General features: G+C 41.8%; 1 protein-coding gene across 1 annotated transcript in view; it reads left to right on the top strand.

Moving 5' to 3' along the window:
* The window catches only part of LOC140479588 (solute carrier family 53 member 1-like), a 309,449-nt gene that overhangs the window by 191,231 nt on the left and 94,725 nt on the right, over positions 1-23,493 (top strand). The window contains exon 4 of the mRNA XM_072573401.1: positions 1,149-1,369. Within this exon, the coding sequence (XP_072429502.1) occupies positions 1,149-1,369 (221 nt within the window). The remainder of the gene's footprint in view (positions 1-1,148; positions 1,370-23,493) is intronic.

Below are 23,493 nucleotides of genomic sequence, written 5' to 3'. Positions count from 1 at the left end.
AATATCCATTGACATCCACGGTTCTCTGGACTTGCTGCCCTTGCCCTTCACTGTTTAGGGAACATGCTGGCCCTGAAATTTCATTGAACTACTTTTAAAAGACTCCCACTTTCCAAATATAGACCAACCTGCAAGTAGCTGCTCCCAGTCAATGTTTCCACATCCTGTCTAATACCTTGATATTGGCCTTCTCACAATTTAGAAACTTAACTTATGCACTATCCTTAACTCTTTCCATTATAACTATGAAACTTGCACAGGTATAGTCACTATTCCCAAAATGGTTTTCCACTGACACTTCAACCACTTGGTAAGCTTCATTCCCTTGTATCAGCTCTAGCACTACCCCATTTGACTGAGACTATCTATGTACTGGCACAAAAAGTTCTCCTGGGTGGACTTTAAAATTCCACCCCATCTCCTCCTTTTACACTAAAGTGATCCAGGTTAATGTTAGGAAAGTTGAAGTGCTCCACAGCTAGAATCCTGTTTCTTCCATTAAAATAGATACAATTTTGTTTTCCAAATTTCCCATGTGCTTTATTATGCCCACGTCTTCTCCACTCACTTGACTGTCTTAGCGTTCTACATCTGATTGGGCTTTGCTCCCGACTATATATATAGATGTTCAGTGCTCCATCTTCCTGACAAATCAATTTAAAATCTCCCCAGCAGCTGAGCAAACATCCCAGCAAAGATATTGGACCCATTCCGGTTCATGTGCAATCTGTCCATCTTTTACAGGTCCCACTTACCCCAATGGTCCAAAAATCTAATTCCCTCCCTGTTGCACAGTCTCTTTAGTCACATGTTCATCTGACCATGTTCTGAAGAGTCGTTATTGGACTCGAAACCTTAACTCTGTTTTCTCTCCACAGATGCTGCTAGACCTGAGTTTTTCCAGCAATTTGTTTTTGTTTCTGATTTCCAACATTTCCAGTTCTTTTGCTTTTTAGTTCCCGACATCATCTCATTCAAGAATAATGGGTTCTGAAACGACGATGCCTGTAGCTGCCACATGGTTGAGTTCATAAATAGTGTTTATGGTAAAAAGGAAGCTCATGAATTAAAGTAAGGACAATTCTAGGGAAGGTAGTGCAAGTATTGTAAAGGAGCTGTTCTAATGAGATTGTTTGTTTACTTTTTAGAAAAGCTTGCTGAGGCTCAGCGTAGATTTGCTACACTTCAGAATGAGCTGCAGTCAACACTTGAGGTGCAGATGGACCGCAATGCAGTTTCTAACTTACGCCAACGGAGGACTGTGTTCCCACTCTCCCATAAGGAACGTGTGCAGCATAGGAACATTCGTGACCTGAAGTTGGCTTTCAGTGAGTTCTACCTCAGCCTGATCCTGCTCCAGAACTACCAGGTAAGAAAGACCTGCTAATCCTGCTGTCTGCAGATGGAAATATATCATGATGCATTTCTGTCGGCATAAACGCAGCTTCTACATGTGTGTTGACAACACCTAGGTTATATGAGAGTCTGGAGTCGTAGTTTACATCACAGTGTTGCCATCATGCTAATGGAAGATGATCTCTTGACCTTGTGGCACTTCAGCAATGTGTTTTTTTCTGTTTCCACAAGACCAGAATGTAGGAACAACAGTAGGATTTCAACCTTATTGGCCTGTTCTGCCATTCAGTTTGATCATTACAACTGCACCCATTCAGCTTGCTTGCATGAGCTATGATATTGGATCTCAAAAATCATTCAGATCTGTTTTAAAATTATCATTGATGTTCTTTGAAGTCAGAACTTAGACAGCCTTTTGTGATGTTCCATAACTTCACTCCAGAAAAGTCTGGCTCTGATCTTTAGCCTCTAACTCTTAGCTCAATAACCTGAGGAAATAGTTTCCCCTGGGAGTTAGTATAACATCACATATTTCTTTACCCATTGCATAATCTCCTCTTCAAAAATTCAATCCAGTTTCTCAAGTATGGCCTACCCTTCTATAAATCCATACTGATTCTCTCTGATCAATTGAAGATGTTCAAATCGTCTTCACTTACACATATCAATAGTTTTCTGATAACAATTATTAGGTTGGCTGTTCTATAATTCCCTTGTTTTCTTCTTCACCTATTCTTAAATAGTGGAGTGGCCTATGCAATATTCTATGTAAAGTGGTCGTTCCTGAATTGAAAGAACCTTTGTAGGTTATGATTAGACAAAGTTTGCGAGAAGATTTGAAGATGGGCCGAAACGTCTGCAACACAAATTTCCAGCTCGGCGAACACAACCACAATTATGATTAGACAATCTGCAATATTCTCGCCTGTTTCCTTTAAACCCTGGGTTACAAATTGTCTGGTCCTGTGGACTGTTGTTCTTTGGTACCATTATATTTTCCATTGTTCTAATTTGCCTTATTAATTTGATGAAGTGCTGTCCCTGATTTGGGATTAGTTTGTTGGGGTGTCTGTTGTGTTATCTACTTCCTGAACTGTAAATACTGATACAAAATCAATTCAATATGTCTGCCATTTCTTATTTTCATTGACTATCACTATTTTCAGTCTTCAAGGGAGCCACTTTTATCACGACCACCCCCCACCCCCCCATTATTATTTAATATTGTAAACTTTTTGTGTTGATTTTGCTACCCCTTACCTCATTAGGTTGTCGGTGATAGATTTTTTTTTGGTGGTAAATTTCTTCAGCCAGTTTTTTTTTTAATTGGTTCTCTATCGCATTAACTCCATTTTTATATACCTCGTGTTGATCGATCTCTTTTGCCAATGTTACTCATAAACAGATTTACCCCAGTTTTACTATGAACGGTCTCTGACAAGTTCCATTAAGATCATCTCATGTATGCTAAAAATGTAAGGTGATCGCTAATTGTTTCAATCCGAACTTTCTTCCATTTATTGAACCAGGGACGGCACTGCACCAAAACAAAAGTCAAATCAGAGTAATTACTCTAAGTACCGAAATGGCCAATGAGCTGACTTCTAGACCCCCCCCACCTGTGCAAATAGGGATGATGATGTCAGCTAGCCGCAGAAGTTTTCAGGTTGTCTGCACTGCTGACATCTCTCGTACCGTTCTCAGTGATGTCAGCATATACACAGATTGCCCCATCTCCACTTTGCTTTAGTTAATTTTTAACAGTAATGAATAATCACGTTAGTATCCTCAACCACTTCCTTTCCTGCTTCCTCTGAGCTGATCCAGACCGGGGCCTGAGCAGCAACACTATCTGGTCTGTTTCCTTTTGTCCCTTGGTGGTGATTGTGAGTTGGTGGGGATGGAACGATGACAGCTGCTGCTCCCACAATCCCCTGAAACTAGAAAAGCCTCACTTTGTGACATGGATAGTGCAATGCTATAGGTGAAACCATCTGAGTATGCTTAAAATCTACATCCCTAGCTGAATTGCAGTTTTTATTTTGTTTCTCAGCTTCTTGCAAGTCATCCAATTGCTTTCCTGATTGAAGAGGTGAAACTAGCACTTAGTACAGTCATTATGAAAATTTCCATCACTTCCAAATAATATTAGCTTCCAGTTTGTCCATGCACACACTCTGTGCCACTTACCAGTGGCATTTGAAACCAGTGCAGCTGTCAAAAATAGCTTTATATCTTATGTAAAAACTGAAGAAGAAACCCTACATCACTGACAAGCTGTCTTTACTCAATTTTATAATGATCACAGAGCTCTTAAGGTCTTTCCCTTCTGTTTGATGCCCTGTAAATGCAAGGCTTAAACATGCTTTTTATTAAGAGTTTCTATTTGACTGAGAGATCCAGGCTAATCAGCATCTAACAATCTACTCTGAAAACCTTGCTGACAGTTTGACAATTATCAGAAATTCCTCACAGTAGCTCAGCTAATCCACACCATTCAAAAGCAGTCAACAAATTCCAGACCTCATCATCCATCACATTCTTAAGAAAAAAAAAGGCAATTCACCTTGTCTCTCAATGTCGAACGGATCCTTTTTTAAAAATGTCCCAGAATCTGGGTCTGTATCAGTAACAAAAACTCATCAGTTCTTCTGTAAGCCATACACTATCTGCATACCAGGTTTTCAGACAATCATAGAATCCCTACAGTGTTGAGCAGGGCATTGAGTCCACACTTACCCTTTGAAGAGTATCCCGTCCAGACCCACCCATGGCTAACCCACTTAGCCTGCATTTTCCTGGATGCTATGGTCAATTTAGCAGTACCATCTACCTAACCTGCATATTTTTAGACTGAGAGAGGAAACCAGGGCACCCGGAGGAAACCCACACAGGCATGAGGAGAATGTGCAAACTTCACACAGACAATCACCTGAGGCTGGAATTGAACCCTGGCATTGTGAGGCAGCAATACTAACCACTGAGACACCGTATCACACCATTTTATGGAAACTCACCCATTGATTTTTGAGATATGTTGTTTACAGACAGCAAACATTACTTCAGTCATGTAGTAATTTTTGCATCGCTATCTACTGAGCTGAGAAGTTCAGGGTGATGTTTGGTGTTTAACGAAGTTGCAGACTTTTGGAACCTGGTGCGGCAACAGAAAGTGATTAGAATAAGTTTCTTTTTGAGGGTACGGTAAGTCTGTCTAGCACAATCTTGAAGTGAGCACATTATGAGATGTAATGAATGCAGTTGGCATGATAAAGTTGAATACGAAATAGTATGATGGCCAGAGAAGGCTGGAGAGGAGAGAAGGATCGCAAGAGGCGGCTGACTTTATTTTTTGTCTAGGAGCGAAGGGATGCGATATAAAGCAGTGGAGCAGTGTGTAATTTGTGGATAGGATTGTGTGTTATGGAGAAGTGAACATTGTCTGAGCCATCTCTAGAGGGTTGCAGGGCCTGGGGCAATCCAAACAGTACAGATTGCCCTTCTGCACAGCAAATCGCACTATGCAGTCCCTTTGTGTTAATGATGCTTTTTCACCTTCAAATGAAACCTGAAATGAAAGATCACACATTGCCACTCATCTATTCTGAGGTCACCTGACCCTGGCATTTGGTTCCTCCTCAGTGCGTGAGGTCCAAGTGCGTGGCTCAGGAGGTTACTGTGACCCTTAGCTTGGGAGCCTGACACATTATTGATCAACAATGAAATTTCTCATGATACATTACTACAAATCTTGTTAATTCAATATTATAGTTAGTTATTCAACAATTAAGGTTGGAGTTACACTTTCAGAGCTAGTTTTCTAATTGCTTTAAGCTGCTTGCTTTAAATATAAATTTTACAATTACAATGATTATTTATACCTTTGAGTGAGTACTTTGCTTGGAATCATTTCACCATGGCCATGTATCACATGGCCTGAATCTACAGTTGCTGCACTTTGCAGAATAGTCTCTGAGCAAACAGATAACACAAGTACACAGATATCGATTACAGAGCTAGCATTAACATATCAGTTAGTCAATATTCTGTCATAAACAGATAACATGCCTGAGAAACTCAGCAAGTCTGGCTGTATCTGTGGAGAGGGATGCAGAGCTAATATTTTGAGTCCAACAGAGTTCTATCTCTACCATTGTGGAGAAGGTACAGAAGCCTGAACACATGCACCAACCAGTTTCAAAACAGTTTCTACCCTACTGTTGTTAGAATGCTGAATGGTCCAACAAACTCTTAACATTTGCCTGTACCTGTGTTTTTGTTTTTGTTGCTGTTTACCTATTATTTACTTATCTATGCTACTTAACTCTAATATGCCTGTATAGCTCGCAAGACAAAGCTTTTCACTTTGCCTCAGTACACGTGACAATAATTTCAATTCAATTCTGAAGAAGAGTCACATCAAGCTTGAAACATTGGGTTCTGTTTCTTTTTCCACAGATTCTGCCGGACCTTCTGAGTTTCTCCAGTATTAATTTGCTGACTGAATGCCAGCATTATAATCTGACTTTATGCAGCCAAACTCCAGGGTCTTAGACCGCAAAGATTACACCAAGTGGTTCTCTGTCACTGATGAAAGTATTTTGCAATTTACATACATGAACTGTTGAATTGTATCCATGGAATTATACACATTATATCACTGCATGTGATGGCATTGTGTTGTGTTAGCAAGATGTTGCAATGGCCATACTTCAGTAGCTTACATTATTGTGCCTTATTGGGAGCTACTGCATTATTTCAAAAAAGGTGGTTAAAAAATTAAAATATTCCAGAAAGCCTTCAGCATGTCAACATGAAATCCAGTTTTTTTTCAGTGAGAACGAATAGAATGTGTTTTTTCCTATGACATATGGTAGAGCTCACTCAGTTCTTTGAGATTGAGCTTGTGGAATATTTCCAGCATCTTATCAAGTATACAGAATTACATCCAAAGAATCCATTGATTGATAATTTCTACAATTACTGTTCTTGTCATTATAAATTGTCCCAAACACTTCACAGAAATGCCGCCTGACTATATTTCACACTCAGCCATGAGGTACTGTGACAGGTTAATTGACCAAAGAATTGGGTTTCAATGAGTACATTGAAGGAGGAGATAGGTAGAAAAATGGAGATGCTCAAGAAGGTAATTCAACAGGTGAAGGACTAGGCAGGTGAGAGCACACCAAATGATGCTAAAATGATGCACATTAAGGATGCATGAGAGACTAGACTTGAGAACCCTGAAATCTTAAAAAGATTTGTAGGAATACAGGCGGTTTCAGAGTTGGGAAGGATACCAACCATCAAGGGACTTGAAAACAACGATGAGAATTTTTAACTTGGAGGTGTTGCTAATTTGGAAATCTGTACAGTGCAGCAAGTACTGTGATGATGGTTCAACTTGGAATATGGCCGGCAGAATTTTGGATTTACTCAAATGCACAAGGAAACCACAGTGGAAGGCTCATCAAAAGAGCATTGGAATAGCTGAATCTAGAGGTAACAAAAGTATAGATGACAGTTTCAACAGCAGTTGAGTTGAGAGAACGATCAGGAGGTCTTGGGTAGTGGAGAGTATGTGCGGTCAGAAGCTCAGCTCAGTGTAACATAGGACAGCAAGGTTACAAACAGCCTGGTTCAGCCTTACAATGATCAAGGACCTGGATGGTTCCATGAACTAGCAAAGAGAGTTTGTAGCAGGAAATGAAGCCAATGGCTTTAGTATTGTTAAATTTTTAGTTGAAAATGATTTTGCTTTCCTCGTTCTTGAAGCTGAATGAGCAGCATAGCAAATCAGACAGTAGAGAGGTCAAGAGAGATGGTGGTAAGATACAGGAGACAATGAGGACTGCAGATGTTGGAAGCCAGAGTCATTAGATGTGAAGTTGCAAAAGCACGGCATCTGTGGAGCAGGAAAATCAAAGTTTCGAGACGAAGCCCCCCTTCAGGACTGGATAGGTGGGATGGTGATAGGTAGATGCAGATAGGGAGTTATTGTGAATGGTCCGTGGGAAAGGTGGATCAGATAGCTGAGTAGGAACATGGGCAGGTTAGGACAAGTCAGGGAGGTAAGGAGGGGAGGGGTGGAGCTAGACGTGGGATTAGGCTGAGGGAGGAGAGATTTTGAAGCTGGTGAAGTCGCTGTTGAGGCCATTGAGCTGTAAGCTTCCCAGGCAAAATATGAGGATGTGTTCCTTCGGTTTCCGTGTGGTCTCACTCTGACAGTGGAGGAGGCCAAAGATGGACATGTCACCAGGGGAGTGGGAGGGGGAATTGAAATGGATGGCAACCAGAAAGTTGGGTTGGTTGATGCATACAGAGTGCAGATAGTCTGCGAACCAGTCCTTGAGTCTGCGTTTAGTCTCCTTGAATTAGAGACCACATCGGGAGCGATAGATGATGTTGGATGATGTGCAGGGCCTTGGATGGAGGTGAGGGGGGCGGGGCGAAGTGTGGGGGCAGGTGTTGCACCTCTTGTGGTTGCAGGGAAAGCTACCGGGTATGGTGGAGAGGTTGGTGGGGAGTGTAGAGTTGACGAGGGAGTTGCAGAATGAACGGTCCTGCGGAAAGTGGACGGGTAGGGAAGGAAGTATCTTTTTGGTTGTGAGGTCAGATGGTGGTGGAAATGTCAGAGGATGATGCGTTTGGAAATCATAGAATCCTAGGGTGTGGAAACAGTCCATTTGGCCCAACAAGTCCACACTGACCCTCCAAAGATTAACCCACCCACACCCATTCCCCTACCCTATTATCCTATATTTGCCCCTGACTAATGTCCCTAACCGACACGTCCCTGAACACTATGGGCAATTTAGCATGGCCAGTTCACCTATCCTGCACATGTTTGGATTGTGGGAGGAAACCGGAGCTCCCAGAGGAAACCCACGAAGACATGAGAAGAATGTGCAAACTCCACACAGCCAGCTGCCCGAGGTTGGAATCGAACCTGGATCCCTGGCGCTGTGAGGCAGCAGTGCTAACCACTGAGCCACCATGCTGGTTGTTGGGGTGATATGTGAAGATTATGGAGGTTCTATCCTTGTTGTTGTGGGGAGAGGGTTTGAGGGCTGAAGTTCGGGAGAAGCTTACAGCCCAATGGCCTCAACATCAATGTCAACAGTTTCAAAATCCCTTCTGCCCCCAACCCCCCAGGCTTATCTCATGTCTAGCCCTACCTCTCTTTCTCGCTTTCTGACCTGTCCTAACCTGTCCAACTTCATACTATCCACTCCACCCTTCCTTCCCACTGACCGATCACAATAACCTGTACCTGCACCCACACATCATGATCCTACCTATCCTTCCCTGCCCCACCCATAGTCCTGACAAATGGTTTCAGCTGGCACTGTTGACTTTCATGTTCCGTAGGTGCTGTCTGACCTGATGTGCTTTTCTAGCTTCTCATCTATTGACACTGGTGTAAGATACATTTGGCTGCCATCATTGTACATGTGGAGTCTACCTTTGTTTTCAAATGACGTCAGTCAGCGATAGCATGTGGGTAAAGAAGTAGAAAGGGACCAAGGAAATCATTGTGCTGAGGAGTTTGTCTTTTCTCTTGCCCCAGTAATTCCTAAACTTTCTTCAAGTTTGATTGCTGGAGTCACAGAAGTGCCAGCAGCCTGCCAACCCGACTGTCGTAGGCCCTTCTTTCTATCAAAGTCCACTTATGCTAAATTATGCAGGACCTGTTCACTAAAGCTCAACCTCATTTAATGTTCAAACAAGCTCGGACTTTTGGGATAATGAAATTCTGAAAACTCTTGTTTAATTATTTGTTTAATAAAATAAGTGTAATCATCTGCAAATCAAAACAAAGAATAAATTAACATTACACTAGAAACATTATCTTTAGAAATGCATCTATTCACAGATCAGTTGAAGGTCTTGTAAGAACCAGTAACTGCAAGAAATTTGAAGATGCACTCGAATCTCAATTTCATAAACATTAATTCCTAGTGACAGTAAAATGATTATTTACATGTAGCTTGTTGTTTAGAATTACAATCAACAGCAGAAACTTGCTTGTGGGACTTAAGGCTCGATGAATGGGCATTGCTTTTATCGATCCAATCTCAGACGTGTTACTGATATGCAATTGTGGCTTCAAAAATAACCATTTGTCAGTGACAGCTATACCATAGCATTGAGCGAAGATGGTGCTGTATGTGAATATTGCTCGACTTCAACTTTGCACTTACATGGTCTGAATAAATTCCTGTCAGTTGGAATGATTGGGAACGACAGGGGATTTATGCAGTGTTCTTCAATAGCAATTCCAATCAAATCTAAAACTGTCAGTCATTGCAAAGTGGAAGGACAATTATGGACGAAGTGATAAGTTGTAGAAGAACACAGATCAATAATGAAGCCAGGCCGGTACAAGTAATAGTGAAAGAAAAGAAATAAGTTTGATGTAAGATCGCTACTGCACTCCCTACACTGTTCCTAGTTAGTACATAATACTCCCAACTGCACAGGTTTTGTTTGGGAAGGATAGAGAAATCCCAGAGGGTAGAGCTCCCTCCCCGTTCCAGTACTGCTTTCGAAGTCTAAGTTTCTGGTTCCTCAAAGAGGCAACTTTAATGCAATCATTAATCTTTGTGTTGGTCAACATCTGGACATAGATCCTGCAATTTTGTTGGCTGGTTGACTCCTTCCACATTTCAATGAAAGGGCCAGGATGGTCCTGTTAAGTAGGATGCTTTGACTCCTTTATCTCTCCATTTGTTGTGAATGTTTGGACAAATGATAACAAGCATGTTGCTGTAATCTCGAGAGTTATAAAGAAAGCTCGCAAATCATTATTGTAACAGAGGAATATAACTTTATGCTACCCACTCCCTCATTTAATTTTATACCGAATCTGTGATAGAATTGAATGTAGCCACCAATTGGAGATTATCGAATTGAACATATTGAATGTAGCACATCCTTAATGTTCTAGGTTAGGAGGTTACTTCTGTATTTATTTGTGACCTAATTTTTGGCAACTAACACTGGATTGTCACAGTGCAAACTGGACCAGAACGGTATAGGTCAGCTAGAAAAAATGTGGCAGTGGCTTTGTGCATTCAGATATCCTATATCCATTAGTCTGAGGTGATGCACTTACGTGGGACAAATAAAGCAAGGGAGTACAACTTGAATGGCTGGACCCTGGGAAACACAGAGGATCAGAATGACCTTGGTGTTCATGTACACTGGTCCCTTAAGTTGTCAGGATATATGGACAAAGCAGTTAAGAAGGCATATAGGATACTTGCCTTTATTAGCTAGGGAATAGAGTTTAAGGTTCTGCTGGAATTGTATAGCATGTTGGTTAGGCCACAGCTTAAGTATTGTGGTGCTGTTCTGGAAATTACATTATAGGAGGGGTATGATTGTTCTGGAGAGGGTACGGAAAGATTTACACGGATGTTGCCTGGGCTGGAGAGTTTCAGTTACGAAGAGAGATAGGACAGACTGGGATTGTTTTATTTAGAGCAGTGGAGGTTGAGAGGGGACATGATTGGGATGTGTCATGTTATCAGGGGGATAAACAGGGTAGACAGGAAAAAACTTCTCCCCTTGGATGGAGGGTTCAATTATGCCTGGGTTTAAGGATCTAAGGTAGAAAACAGAAGGTTTGGAGATGTGAGGAAAATCTTTTTCACCCCGAGGGTGGTGGGAATCTGGAACTCACTGCCTGTAAGGGGGATGGGGCAGAAACCCTCAGAACATTGAAGAAGTAATTAAATGTTCACTTGCAGTACCAAGGCCTACACAACTATAGATCAAGTGCTGGAAAATGGGATTAGAATAGTTAGGTGGTGTTTTTGACCACTGTAGACTCAGTGCACTGAAAGGCCTTTTTCTGTGTTCTTGGTGAAAAGTTGCCCATCATGAGCAGCATTGTTGAGTTGTTAAAAACCCATCTCTGTTAAGGTTTTGTATTTTCTTGGGGACAGCTTACGTTGACCAGCAGATGAACTGGCAAGTCATGGAGGCTGAACATAAGTAAAGGAGTTTTCCTTTGAATAATAAGTTGCAATAACCCATGAAAGCTCAGGGAAAGAGTCAGAATTAAGATCATTTCCAGTTCAAGGGGTTATCACCCTTCTGCCATCTCATGGCTTCAGAGCAGTGGGCAGGGCTGTTTGCATTCCCGAGTGCCATTTAGGATTATCTCTAATCCATATTTAGTAATGGTTGCTCTACTCTCAGAAATTGAAGCCAGTGGAGATAAGGAACTTCAGCCTATAGAAGAAGAACAAACCATCAGGCATCAGGGAACTGCATGAGAGGTATCAGGGATACAAAGAAAATATTATCCTGAGTACACGATAAATGGGGAAGATGTGGTTCTGTTCGCCGAGCTGGGAATTTGTGTTGCAGACGTTTCGTCCCCTGTCTAGGTGACATCCTCATTGCTTGGGACTCTCCTGTGAAGCGCTTCTGTGATGTTTCCTCCAGCATTTGTAGTGGTTTGAATCTGCCGCTTCCGGTTGTCAGTTCCAGCTGTCCGCTGCAGTGGTCGGTATATTGGGTCCAGGTCAATGTGCTTATTGATTGAATCACATACGAACAACTCCGGTTCCTGCATGAATGCCGAAAGAATTGAATCCTTCCACCATGAGTCAGATACAGACCACCAGTCGTCAACTCACAAGCCAGGGACACAGCCATGCAGAACGGATTCAGGATGATCCAGGTAATGATTACAGACGCTCACAACAGACTTCACAAATACAGACAAGAAATTGTGTGCCAAAAATCGTTAATTTCAAAAACCACCATCAGGAATGGACCCAGATCATAGAACAGACCGTCACCATAAGACAGAACAAGACCACATGCTGCGAAAAAATGGCCAAACTAACACACAACAAAGAGGACACCACAACACACACCTGGGTTAGAAACCTCTCCCACAGACAGCTCACAGACACGGAAAGAACAATACTGGCCAAGGGACCCAACTACAACCACAGGGACGCCAGGACAGCAGACTTCCTAGCAGCACTAGAATGCACACTCAGGAACAATGGACTGACAGAAGAGACAGAACAAACAGTGAGATAAAGTATCGTACCTCTGATAACAAGGAAAAGACAAACACACAACCTCAACACCAAGGAGAGGGAAGCACTAAGATCACTAAGAAACAATAAGAACATAATCATACTACCAGCAGACAAAGGCAGAATGATGGTCATCCTGGGCAATGCAGACTACATCCAAAAAGCGCAACAACTACTTGCAGATACCAACACCTACCAAAAGAGGGAGTTTGACCCCACCCCACAGCTCACCAATAGGATAAACAGCACACTGAGGAACCTACAAAAAAACAAGACAGAAAACCAGGTTTGACCTACAAAGAATGAAACCTGAAAGCAACAGCACCCCCAGGTTCTATGAACTACCCAAAGTGCACAAACCAGACATCCCACTCAGACCCATAGTATCACTACCAGGGACACCATCACACAAACTGGCTAAAGAACTACAGCAGAAACTGAAACACCTGATCAGCGGATCCAGACACTCTACACAGTCAACACAGGAATTCTTGGACATCATCAGAAATATACACATAGACAAGGAAGAAACTATGGTCTCATTCGATGTAACGGCACTGTTCACCTCTATCGACAAAACCCTAGCCAGAGAAACAATAGCCAACTTGCTGGACATAGAGAGCAGACAACAACACATTGAACCTATCAACAAAGACGGCATACTCAAACTACTGGACCTGTGCCTCTCAACACACTTCACATTCAACAACCAAATATATGAACAAATCAATGGCACACCCATGGGCTCACCCATCTCTGGACTCATAGCAGAAGTGGTAAGGCAAAGATTAGAACAAACAGTCTTACCGCAAAATCAACCCAAACTCTGGGTCAGATATGTGGATGACACCTTTGTAATCATTAAAAACACAGAAATAGAGAACACACACCGGATCATCAACACCACACTCACAGGAATCCGATTCACTAGAGAGGAAGAAAAGGACAACCAACTCCCATTCCTAGACGTGATGGTACAGAGAACACCCAACGGAGAATTCCCCACAAAGGTATAGAGGAAAGCCACACGCACAGACCAAGTCCTGAATTACGAACACAACCACGCCAACACACGCAAAAGAAGTTGCATCAAGACACTGTTCAAAAGGGCCACAACACACTGCAGTACACCAGAACTGCAAAAAGAGGAAGAAGAACACCTATACAATGTATTCGCCAAAAACGGATACCTGCGCAATTTCATCAACAGAAGCCTAAGGGAAAGACAACGGAACGAGGACGTGCCGCAACCCAAAGGACTAGCCACACTACCATACATCAAGAGCATTTTTGAACTGACAGCCAGACTACTGCGATCATTAGGACTCATAACAGCGCACAAACCAACAGCCGCTCTCAGACAACAACTCACCAGAACGAAGGGCCCGATACCCAGCATGAGCAAAACCAATGTAGTGTACAAAATCCCATGCAAAGACTGCACAAAACACTACATAGGACAAACAGGAAGACAGCTAACGATCCGCATCCATGAACACCAACTGGCCACGAAATGACACGACCAGCTATCCTTAGTAGCCACACACGCAGATGACAAGCAACATGAGTTCGACTGGGACAACACTACTATTATAGGACAAGCCAAACAGAGAACAGGCAGGGAATTCCTAGAGGCATGGCACTCATCCACAGATTCTAACAAACACATCGACCTGGACCCAATATACCGGCCACTACAGTGGACAGCAGGAACTGACAACCGGAACCGGCAGATTCAAACCACTACAAATGCCGGAGGAAAGATCACAGAAGCGCTTCACAGGAGGCTCCCAAGCACTGAGGATGTCACCTAGACAGGGGACGAAATGTCTGCAACACAAATTCCCAGCTCGGCGAACAGAACCACAACAACAAGCACCCGAGCTACAAATCTTCTCATAAACTTTAAACAGGGAAGAGGCAAAGGATATTTATAGATGACTGAGTACCAGTGTGAAAGAGGATTTTCACCCTCCAGACAGGTCATAGCTACCTTTGTCTTCTCAGCATGGATCTGAGTACAGTCTTAAAGGAGCTACACACCTCTGCAGCTGCCTGTGACAGCTGCGTCCTTTTTCATTAAGGAGAAAGTGAGGACTGCAGATGCTGGAGATCAAAGCTGAAAATGTGTTGCTGGAAAAGCGCAGCAGGTCAGGCAGCATCCAAGGAGCAGGAGAATCGACGTTTTGGACATGAGCCCTTCTTCAGGAATGAGGAAAGTGTGTTCAGCAGGCTAAGATAAAAGGTAGGGAGGAGGGACTTGGGGGAGGGGCGTTGGAAATGCGATAGGTGGAAGGAGGTTGAGGTGAGAGTGATAGGCCAGAATGGGGGTGGGGGCGGAGAGGTCAGGAAGAAGATTGCAGGTTAGGAAGGTGGTGCTGAGTTCGAGGGTTGGGACTGAGACAAGGTAGGGGGAGGAAGAGCGCCTCATCTTCCGCCTAGGAACCCTCGAACCACAAGGGATGAACTCCGATTTCTCCAGTTTCCTCATTTCCCCTCCCCCCACCTTGTCTCGGTCCCAACCCTCGAACTCAGCACCACCTTCCTAACCTGCAATCTTCTTCCTGACCTCTCCGCCCCCACCCCCACTCCGGCCTATCACCCTCACCTTATCACCCTCACCTTATCACCCTCACCTTGACCTCCTTCCACCTATCGCATTTCCAATGCCCCTCCCCCAAGTCCCTCCTCCCTACCTTTTATCTTAGCCTGCTGGACACACTTTCCTCATTCCTGAAGAAGAGCTCATGCCTGAAATGTCGATTCTCCTGTTCCTTGGATGCTGCCTGACCTCCTGCGCTTTTCCAGCAACACATTTTCAGCTCCTTTTTCATTAAGTCTGGCTTACATATCAGATTCACAACTGATGTAGGCAAGACAGGCTCGGTGTGCAAGGGTCCGGTGCTTTTACCAATCAGCCCTGCAATATTCCATTGCAAGTGTCTTGGCCATATCAGCCCTTCAGAGGAGTGGTGAACCCTGGGGAGAGCAAGGCCCTGGAAGAGTCATTGAAGCAACAAGAGGCGGAATTGGAGACAGGTGAAATTATCTAAATAGTGAGATGCTGCTGCTGCACAATGAGGTGGCCTCGTCCTATCTCTTTATGCTAGACCTCCAGTTCATCAATGGCATCTTGTAACCCTGTGATGCAGTGGAACAGACTTTGCCACAAACTCCATTCCTCTAGAAAACCAGCAGGTTCAGTGATGACTGCCTGAATCAGCACCCAGCTTCATCTGACTCACCTCCATTCTTGCCCCCACTAGCTTTATTAAAGAAACTATTTCCATCTCAATGATCTCCCACAAAAATCTGAGTCAGTTTCCCAACAGAAGCAGATTTGTAAGATTAACAGATCTAGTTCCAATTTCCTGTCTGTGAAAATCCAGTGCCTATTTTTGGTCTCCTACCCAAAAAGTAGATGTATTTTTTCTATATTTGCCTTTTAAAATGCTTTCAAATTCTGAAGAACTCTAATCAGTCCACTTGTGTGTCAAAAACAAAACATCTTCAGCATGTTTAGTTTTCTGTCAGAGATGAAAAAGTAGTTCTGGTTTCATCCTTGTAAATCCTTTTTATATTTAGTACAGTTCTTGTATTTCCATTTCTTCTTCAACCCAGCATAGCTGTCTACTTTAATGCCAGTGTGTGCCTGTTTACTCCTAGCTGTCCAGTAAATCTTTGCATCAGATTGTCTTATCTAATCACTTGGCTGGCCAAGTCTTCCTTTTTTTAATCCTGGCTGGTATTAATCTCTGATGCTGATTCTTTTTCAACCAGAGTGTTGGCCAGCCATCTGAGATTATCTAGGAGTTTCCAGGAATTCGTAATCCATCTCCTGGATATTGCTGCAAACTAGAAAGAAAGTCAAGGGCCCTAAATAAAATTGGTTGTTTCCATTTTCTTTTAGTACTTTTGCTAATTCATTTTCCAAAAAAAAGATGGTTTAGATAGGACAGCAGGACATCAGGTACAAATACTTTGAAAAACGTATTCAGCCAGAGTTGGAGCTCCATACTTCTGTGATTATTTAATCTCACTGTGCACTTTGTTTTATTTCACTGCATGCTGTTTCATTTATTTTAGTTTACCCCAGATTGCTACTGTTTCCTGGATAATAAATATGGTGGCAAAATTACAAGGTTGCTGATATCTACTTTCTTCAAACGTCAAAGCATTGTAATGCCATTTGTTTCCACGTTCTTGCATCTTCACTCTTACTACCATTCGTAGATGTCTTCAACTTCTTTCTCTTTGATATATTTGCTATCCACTGAACCCTGGAACAGAATCCCACAGTGTTATAGCTCTCTTTTAAGAAGGTTCTCCTGCCGTCTGATCCACATCTCTTGCATTTATCATGTCTGCCTGCTTTCCTGAAACCACGACTACAGGAAACCATCTGCTTTTAGCAAACCTGCTCCTTTGGCAGGGTCTTGTTCTAGTAACAAAAAAGCTTAATTTTCTAATATTTTCTCATTCTTAGTAGCAATCCAATGAAATACAAACAGCAAGTTCTTGAATGCACTGCCAGAGACTGAAAGAGAAAATGAACATTTCTGAATGAAATCCTTTTCTTCAAATTGAAATTGTAAGCAGAGCATCTTACACTTGTAAATAAAACCAAACAGATGAGCAGGTAAAAGTGAAAAATACAACATGATGCTTGCTATTTTACAGTTCACAGAGGACCTGCACACTGAAAAACACCCAATAAAAAGATTGATTCAATTAGTAGCAAAATCTATGATTTTTTTTCTTTTAATTTATTCATTCATGGGGTGTAGATATTGATAGCATTTGACGGCCAGTATTTGCTACCTATCTCTAATCAGCCTTGGGAAGGTAATAACCACCAGGTCCATTTGATGTAGGCAACTTGGACTGTGCTGTTTGGAACCAGCTCAGTGATGATGAAAGAAATGGACTTTACTTTCACAGATACAATTGAGTGTCCGGCAAAGACTAAGGAGGATAATTTCTGATGTCTTGTTGTAACGATCAGGATAAAGGAAAATAATTACAGTTTCACCATTAATATCCAAATACAGCAAATTTTGAAAAGAATTGTCAATTTCATGCATGTTCATGTAAATTAAAGTGAAATTACTGGCCATTTGATGATCCTGCAGTAACATTGCTATCAATATTCTGAAGTGCAGTGCTAGTTCAATCACTGCAGAACATTTTTATTAATATGCCACTAAATAATTATGAGGATAAGAGGGAATTGAAAAACTTAATCTCTCTGTGGAATAACAGATTCCTAGGAATGTGGAAGTATTGTTGTTTGGGTGGGGTGTGGTGAAGACTTACCGTCTTTTGGGATTTCTGTTTCCTAGTTGCTACAAGGAGAGTTTAACTCAACCAGGTCTGGGGTACTTCTAAGCCAGTGATTTACAACTGCACGTCAAACAAAAAGAGTCTGCCTATAGTTCGGCAGCCTTCCCTTCCCTTCCCTATCTGTGATTTCTTCAAACCAATTGCACCAAGCAGGAAAAGAAACGTAAATTTGCTGTTGAAATTTAATGCAGACAGATGCAAGGTACTGCCCACAAGAAACAATAAGTGAGATATTGGTAGATATTGGGCTCATTGTGCAACTAAACCATTGGTTAACGATACCAATAGAATGTTGAACTATGCTTTTGAGGGGATTGGCAAAAGAACCAGAGACTGTGAAAAATTTAGACAAACCTTTTTTTTTCTAGAATATGTTTCCTGATGACATTGTAGAAGTACATTCAATATTAATTTTTGAAAGGAAATTAAATAAATAATTGTCAGAAAAGGATTTACAGAGGAAAGTCAGGAAAAAGGGTCAAACTTGGACTGCTCTTTTAAAGACCAGCATGAGCACAGGGAGCCAGATGCCTGCCTATTGCACTGCATCATTAACACATTCTGTGAAAACATCCCAACAGCCAAGTTAAAGTCAGAGGACAGTGTAATCAAACTATACAATGCTCTAGTCAACTCCAACTCAAGTACCATGGCTAATTCTTGTCACTGAGATACAAGGGAACCATTGAAGTAGGCCACGTAGAGAAAAATCACGAGTCTGATTGCAACGTCAGAGGTCTAAACTGGGAAGAAAGATTGGATTGCATTTAGGCTTTCAGCTTGTAAAGAAGATTACGCGAGGTCGTATTGCAGAGAGTTCAGACAATGAGGTGGACAAGGTAAGTTTGAGAAGTTAACTTGAAATCTCTTGCAGTTGAGAGGTTAAACTAGCTGATCGGGTAAATTTAAGATTGATATGAGGAAGGTGCTCTCCACTCAATGCAACTACACATTATAGACTCCTGGATGGATGAGTAGAAACATAAACCCTGCATTTAAAAATGTGTTGCTGGAAAAGCGCAGCAGGTCAGGCAGCATCCAAGGAGCAGGAATGAAGAAGGGCTTATGCCCGAAACATCGATTCTCCTGCTTCTTGGATGCTGCCTGACCAGCTGCGCTTTTCCAGCAACACATTTTTCAGCTCTGATCTCCAGCATCTGCAGTCCTCACTTTCTCCTGAATTTAAGTCAACCAAGTTGGGAGCTGCGTTGTGAAAACTTTCAGCTTTCTGGTGAGTTGGATTAAGATGCTCCAAATTGCTTACCTCTCTTGTAATTTCCTTGCAATGTTCTGAATTTAATTTTAAAGTTAACAATAATATTTAATGTGTTGATGTCTCCATACAGATTTTTACAGAGTATTTTGATTTTAAAAAACTTCTCTTTTCAACTCTTTGTCAATATTCTGTATGTCATCGATGGTATGAGCAATTAGCTTTGCAGAAGAGAGAGATTCTAGAACCCTTAGGACCTTACCATTAAGTGCATAAGTCTATACAGTTGTACTTTTTAAGGAACAGTCAGAATCCCTGCTGGTTATTTGGTAGTCACTGTATTTATTTATGCTCTCCAGTGGGTAAAGATATGGCATTTTAACATGTTAACTGTATTTAATCGCTGCAGTTCGGGTCTCAACTGCGGTTGCAAAGTTAAGTTTCTCCTGAAAGGAAGCCTGCTGTTATGTTCATAGGTAACTGCCTTCAGCAGTCACTTATAATTTCATTCACAGAATGTGGATGTTATTAGCATCATTGATTGGCTATCTGTAATAGCCCTCAAGAATATGGTAGTGATCCATTGTAGTCCATATAGAGTCATTGAGATGTACAGCACAGAAACAGATCTTTTGGTCTAACTTGTTCACTCAGTTGGGCTCATTCTCCTTAGGGGTCAGCCAATACCATCTCTATGTGGTATTAGTGTTATTTAACAGCCCCTTTTATTATTTTTATCAGTCTTATTTCATGCAAGAATGGATTGTGTCATGAGTTGAGTTCAAAATTGAAGTAAGCACTGTGCTGTTATCTCTACCTACTAACTTTTTGTTCGTGGGAAACTCATTGATCAATTAGCTTAGGGCATTGAGACTAGCATGCTAACCAAGAGATATCCCTGCAACAATGCCCTGGACTGAGGTGATTGTCCTTCAACAGCCACAACTGTTTTCCTTTGACTAACCTTTAGTGTATCCGTTGTACTCAGCAATTTCTTATTACCTAGAGCGAATCTAAATAGTGGCATCTGTGATGCGAGAGAACTCTGAGAACATTGATCACCCACGCCTGCTTGAAAATGTTCATGCCCTCTTGGACTTTGCCTTCCATTCACATTCTAAGCGCTTCCATAATCAGGCATGGGATTGCCCTTGAAGCCACCTTTCCACTGGTTGTTTCATGGTTCCTACCCATTCGTGAGTGGGCGTGACAGGCTGCAGGTCAGTTGAGAATGAGATTACTTAACTCTAATGATAACATCCTGATTTTGTGCTTAGCACAGAATTAATCTGTATAACTGAATGAGGTTGGCATCTCGTTTTCAGGTATGCTAGATTTTGTACCTAATACAGGTAGTTCTTGTATAACATGAAGTTTGCATTTTTATACAACCCCACATTTTAGAAAAACCACACTTTAGAAACAGCGCTTAAAGTGTTGGAGGTGTAATTGGGTTACAGCCAACACACATTTAAAAGTTAGCGCTTTGGGGACAGTGTCCCCAATTTATCAATCATGTTATAGCGAATTTGTGTTGACGAAATGCATATTATAGCAGGTCAACCTGTATGCTGTTTCACACTCCTCCAGTGTTGTTCCTCTGATTTGGTAGCTGTATGACAATGACACATTGTGGAGGAATGCAAATATGTTGATGATGATGGCTCAAGATCTTTGTAGATGTCCAGCCCAGTTTTGAGCTATGTAATCTGTTTTGAATCTGTCTCAGCTGGAATTTTAGAAATAGAGTTCAAAACGTTTTACAGTGTGGAAGGATGCTCTTTGGCTTATTGTGCCTGTGCTAGTCATCAAGCACCTGTCCACTGCAATCCCATTATATGTGCCTTATAGCCTATGGCACTTCAATTTATCTAAATAATACTTAAATGTTTTGAGGGTTCCCACCCTACCACCCTTTCCAGCAGCAAGCTAGAGATAGGCTCCACTTTCCTCTTACGTTAAGTCTATGGCTCCTGGTTGTTGACCTCTTTATTAAGAGGGAATGTTTCTCTCTGTCAGTCAAGTCTACACCCTCATATGTTTGTAGACCTCATAATTTTGTATACTTCTATCAGGTCCCTCTCGGCCATAACCTCCCTGCGGTGATTTCAATGCCTCGGCGAATAGAGGAAAGCATCCCATGTTCCTTTTGAGCCACTTTATTTACTTGCCCTGTTGCCTTTGAGGATCTTTGGGAATGCACACCAAAGTCTCTCTGATCTTTAGTACTTTCTGAGGTCCTGTCATTCGTGTACTCTCTTCCTTTGTTAGTGCTCCTAAAATGCAACACCTCACATTTTTCAGGATTAAATTGTATTTTCCAGTGTTTTGCCAATCTGAAGAGCCCATGTACATTGTGTGCCTCTCCTTGCTATTTACCACATGACGAATTTTTCATGTAATCTGGATTGCACCTCCTATACTGATGTCTAGATTATTAATGTATATTAGAAATAGCAAGGGATATAGGTCATTCTCCTATAACGCGCGTTTCATGAATGCAATTTGGCTGTAACGCGATTGGTGAATTAGGGAATGATATTTTAAAGACTCAAACTCCTGTTGGCTAATACGCAATTGCATCCCTTGTTACCTTAAGTCGAGCAAAAGACATTGGATGACGGTGTAGTTTTTTTTCTGCCCTTATTTTTGATGTTTCGAGGATGTTTTTAGAAATTATTACAGGAGACAAAATTTGGATTTCAAGGTTCTCCTCATTCAGCACAATGCACTAAGCCATGCTCCCAAAATTGGTGAGCTTTCTGAAGACATCAAAGTGCTACTTCTACCTCTAAATGCAACCACTCTCATTCAACCCATGGGACCAGGGGACATTAGCAGCTTTTAAAGCTTATTATTTAAGTCGCACATTCAGGAAGCTCTTTGCAGCTACTGAGGGGGATAAAGAGGACTGTGTTCTTCAATTCTGAAAGAGCTTTAACATTAAAAATGCTATTGACTGATTGTGGAGGCTTGGGGTGATGTGAGTAAGGACTGCTTGTATGCAGTTTGGCGGAAGCTACTCCCAGATTTCCTTCATGATTTTGAAGGCATTGAACCTCAGAGGAGCTTCCAGCAATCAAAGAAGATTGTGTCATTCTTGCAAAGCAAGTTGAATTTGAAGAAGTGGACTTATCTACAGCAACTTGTTGCTCTGGGGGAAGTTGAAGCTCAGGATGAAGACAATGAGGTCCAGGTTGAAATACCATGAGAACTTTCCACTTCTCTTTTGTCTTCTATCCTGAGAGAAGTTGAGATACAGTTGCAAATCTTAGAAGACAATGGCTACAATGCAGAATGCAGCAGGTAGGCAGTTTGTGACATAAAGTCTTATCTGGCACTCTATGAACAGTTTCTTCATCATAGAGGAAAGATGGCAAAGCAGCAAAAACTAGAAGCCTTTTTTAAGCCAACCCCCAAGAAACAGTCTGAGGACAATGAAATACAGCCATCCACTTCAGGACTAAGTATTCTCTTTCTTCATAACTCTGCACCCAGAACTGCACCAGAAACTAATGATGACCCTTAGCCCTTGTCTTAATACAGTAGCGTAACTCAGAAACCTCTTAAATACATTTATTGTATTATTTCATTAAGATATACGATTTTAACATTTACTTCGACTGTGCTATTGTTTGCATTCGGCTAACTGCTATTTTTGTTTTGGTTTTTACTGATATTTTTGGTGGTTCGCTCAAACCTGTTTTTCCCCACAGGCCCTGTTATTTCTATTGTGTGATTTTCTATAACACAAGGTCGCATGAGAATGCAGCTACCACATTATAGCAGAACAGACTATACAGCACTGAGCTCTGTTCCACCACTGGACATAGGATTCCAGTTACAAAACTAACCTTTTATCATTTGCTTCCTTTGACTAAACCAATTTTGGGTTTCATTTAAAAATTGCTCTTGATCCCATGGCCTGTTACCAGCTTAATCAGTCTCCTGTGCAAGACCTTGTCAAAAGCCTTGGCTAAGTAGAAACGCTGCTCAGTACTATGCAAGGTGTTCTGAGTGTGAAGAGCTTTGCTTCTACAAGATCTGTCCGATGATCCAAATAGATGAAGCTGTGACAGAGAGATTGATGAGGATGAGGTCTGCTTGGAACTTCCCGGAGAGTGGTATCTTAGTTGACTGTTTTCTTTTATCATTTACTGTAGGTCAAGTATGTAACCATATTATTCAGAACTCAAGTTTCAGTCAATAATAATGTGATTGAGCCACTCTTGCTGGTGAACATTAAAATCTCTCACCCAGAAAATATTCTGAGCCATGCTGCTTCTACCAAATGGTGTTCAACACGTTTGAGTACTGATTCACCAGCCAAAGGAGATGATAATCAGGAGGTTTTCTTATCCATGTTTGACCTGATGCCATGAGATTTCATGTAGTCTGATGAAATAGAAGCTGCTTAGTAATGATAATAAAGGCACTTGAGTCGATGGATACACTTTGGGTCGGTTTTCCTAAAGTCTAGTGTAATTCCATAGATGTTTCAGTGAGCACATC

Source organism: Chiloscyllium punctatum, chromosome 7 (genome assembly GCF_047496795.1).
Source record: "Chiloscyllium punctatum isolate Juve2018m chromosome 7, sChiPun1.3, whole genome shotgun sequence".
In the NCBI taxonomy this organism is placed as follows: domain Eukaryota; kingdom Metazoa; phylum Chordata; class Chondrichthyes; order Orectolobiformes; family Hemiscylliidae; genus Chiloscyllium; species Chiloscyllium punctatum.
Note: the sequence above shows the minus strand (reverse complement) of the source record. Positions and strands in the feature narration are given on the sequence as shown.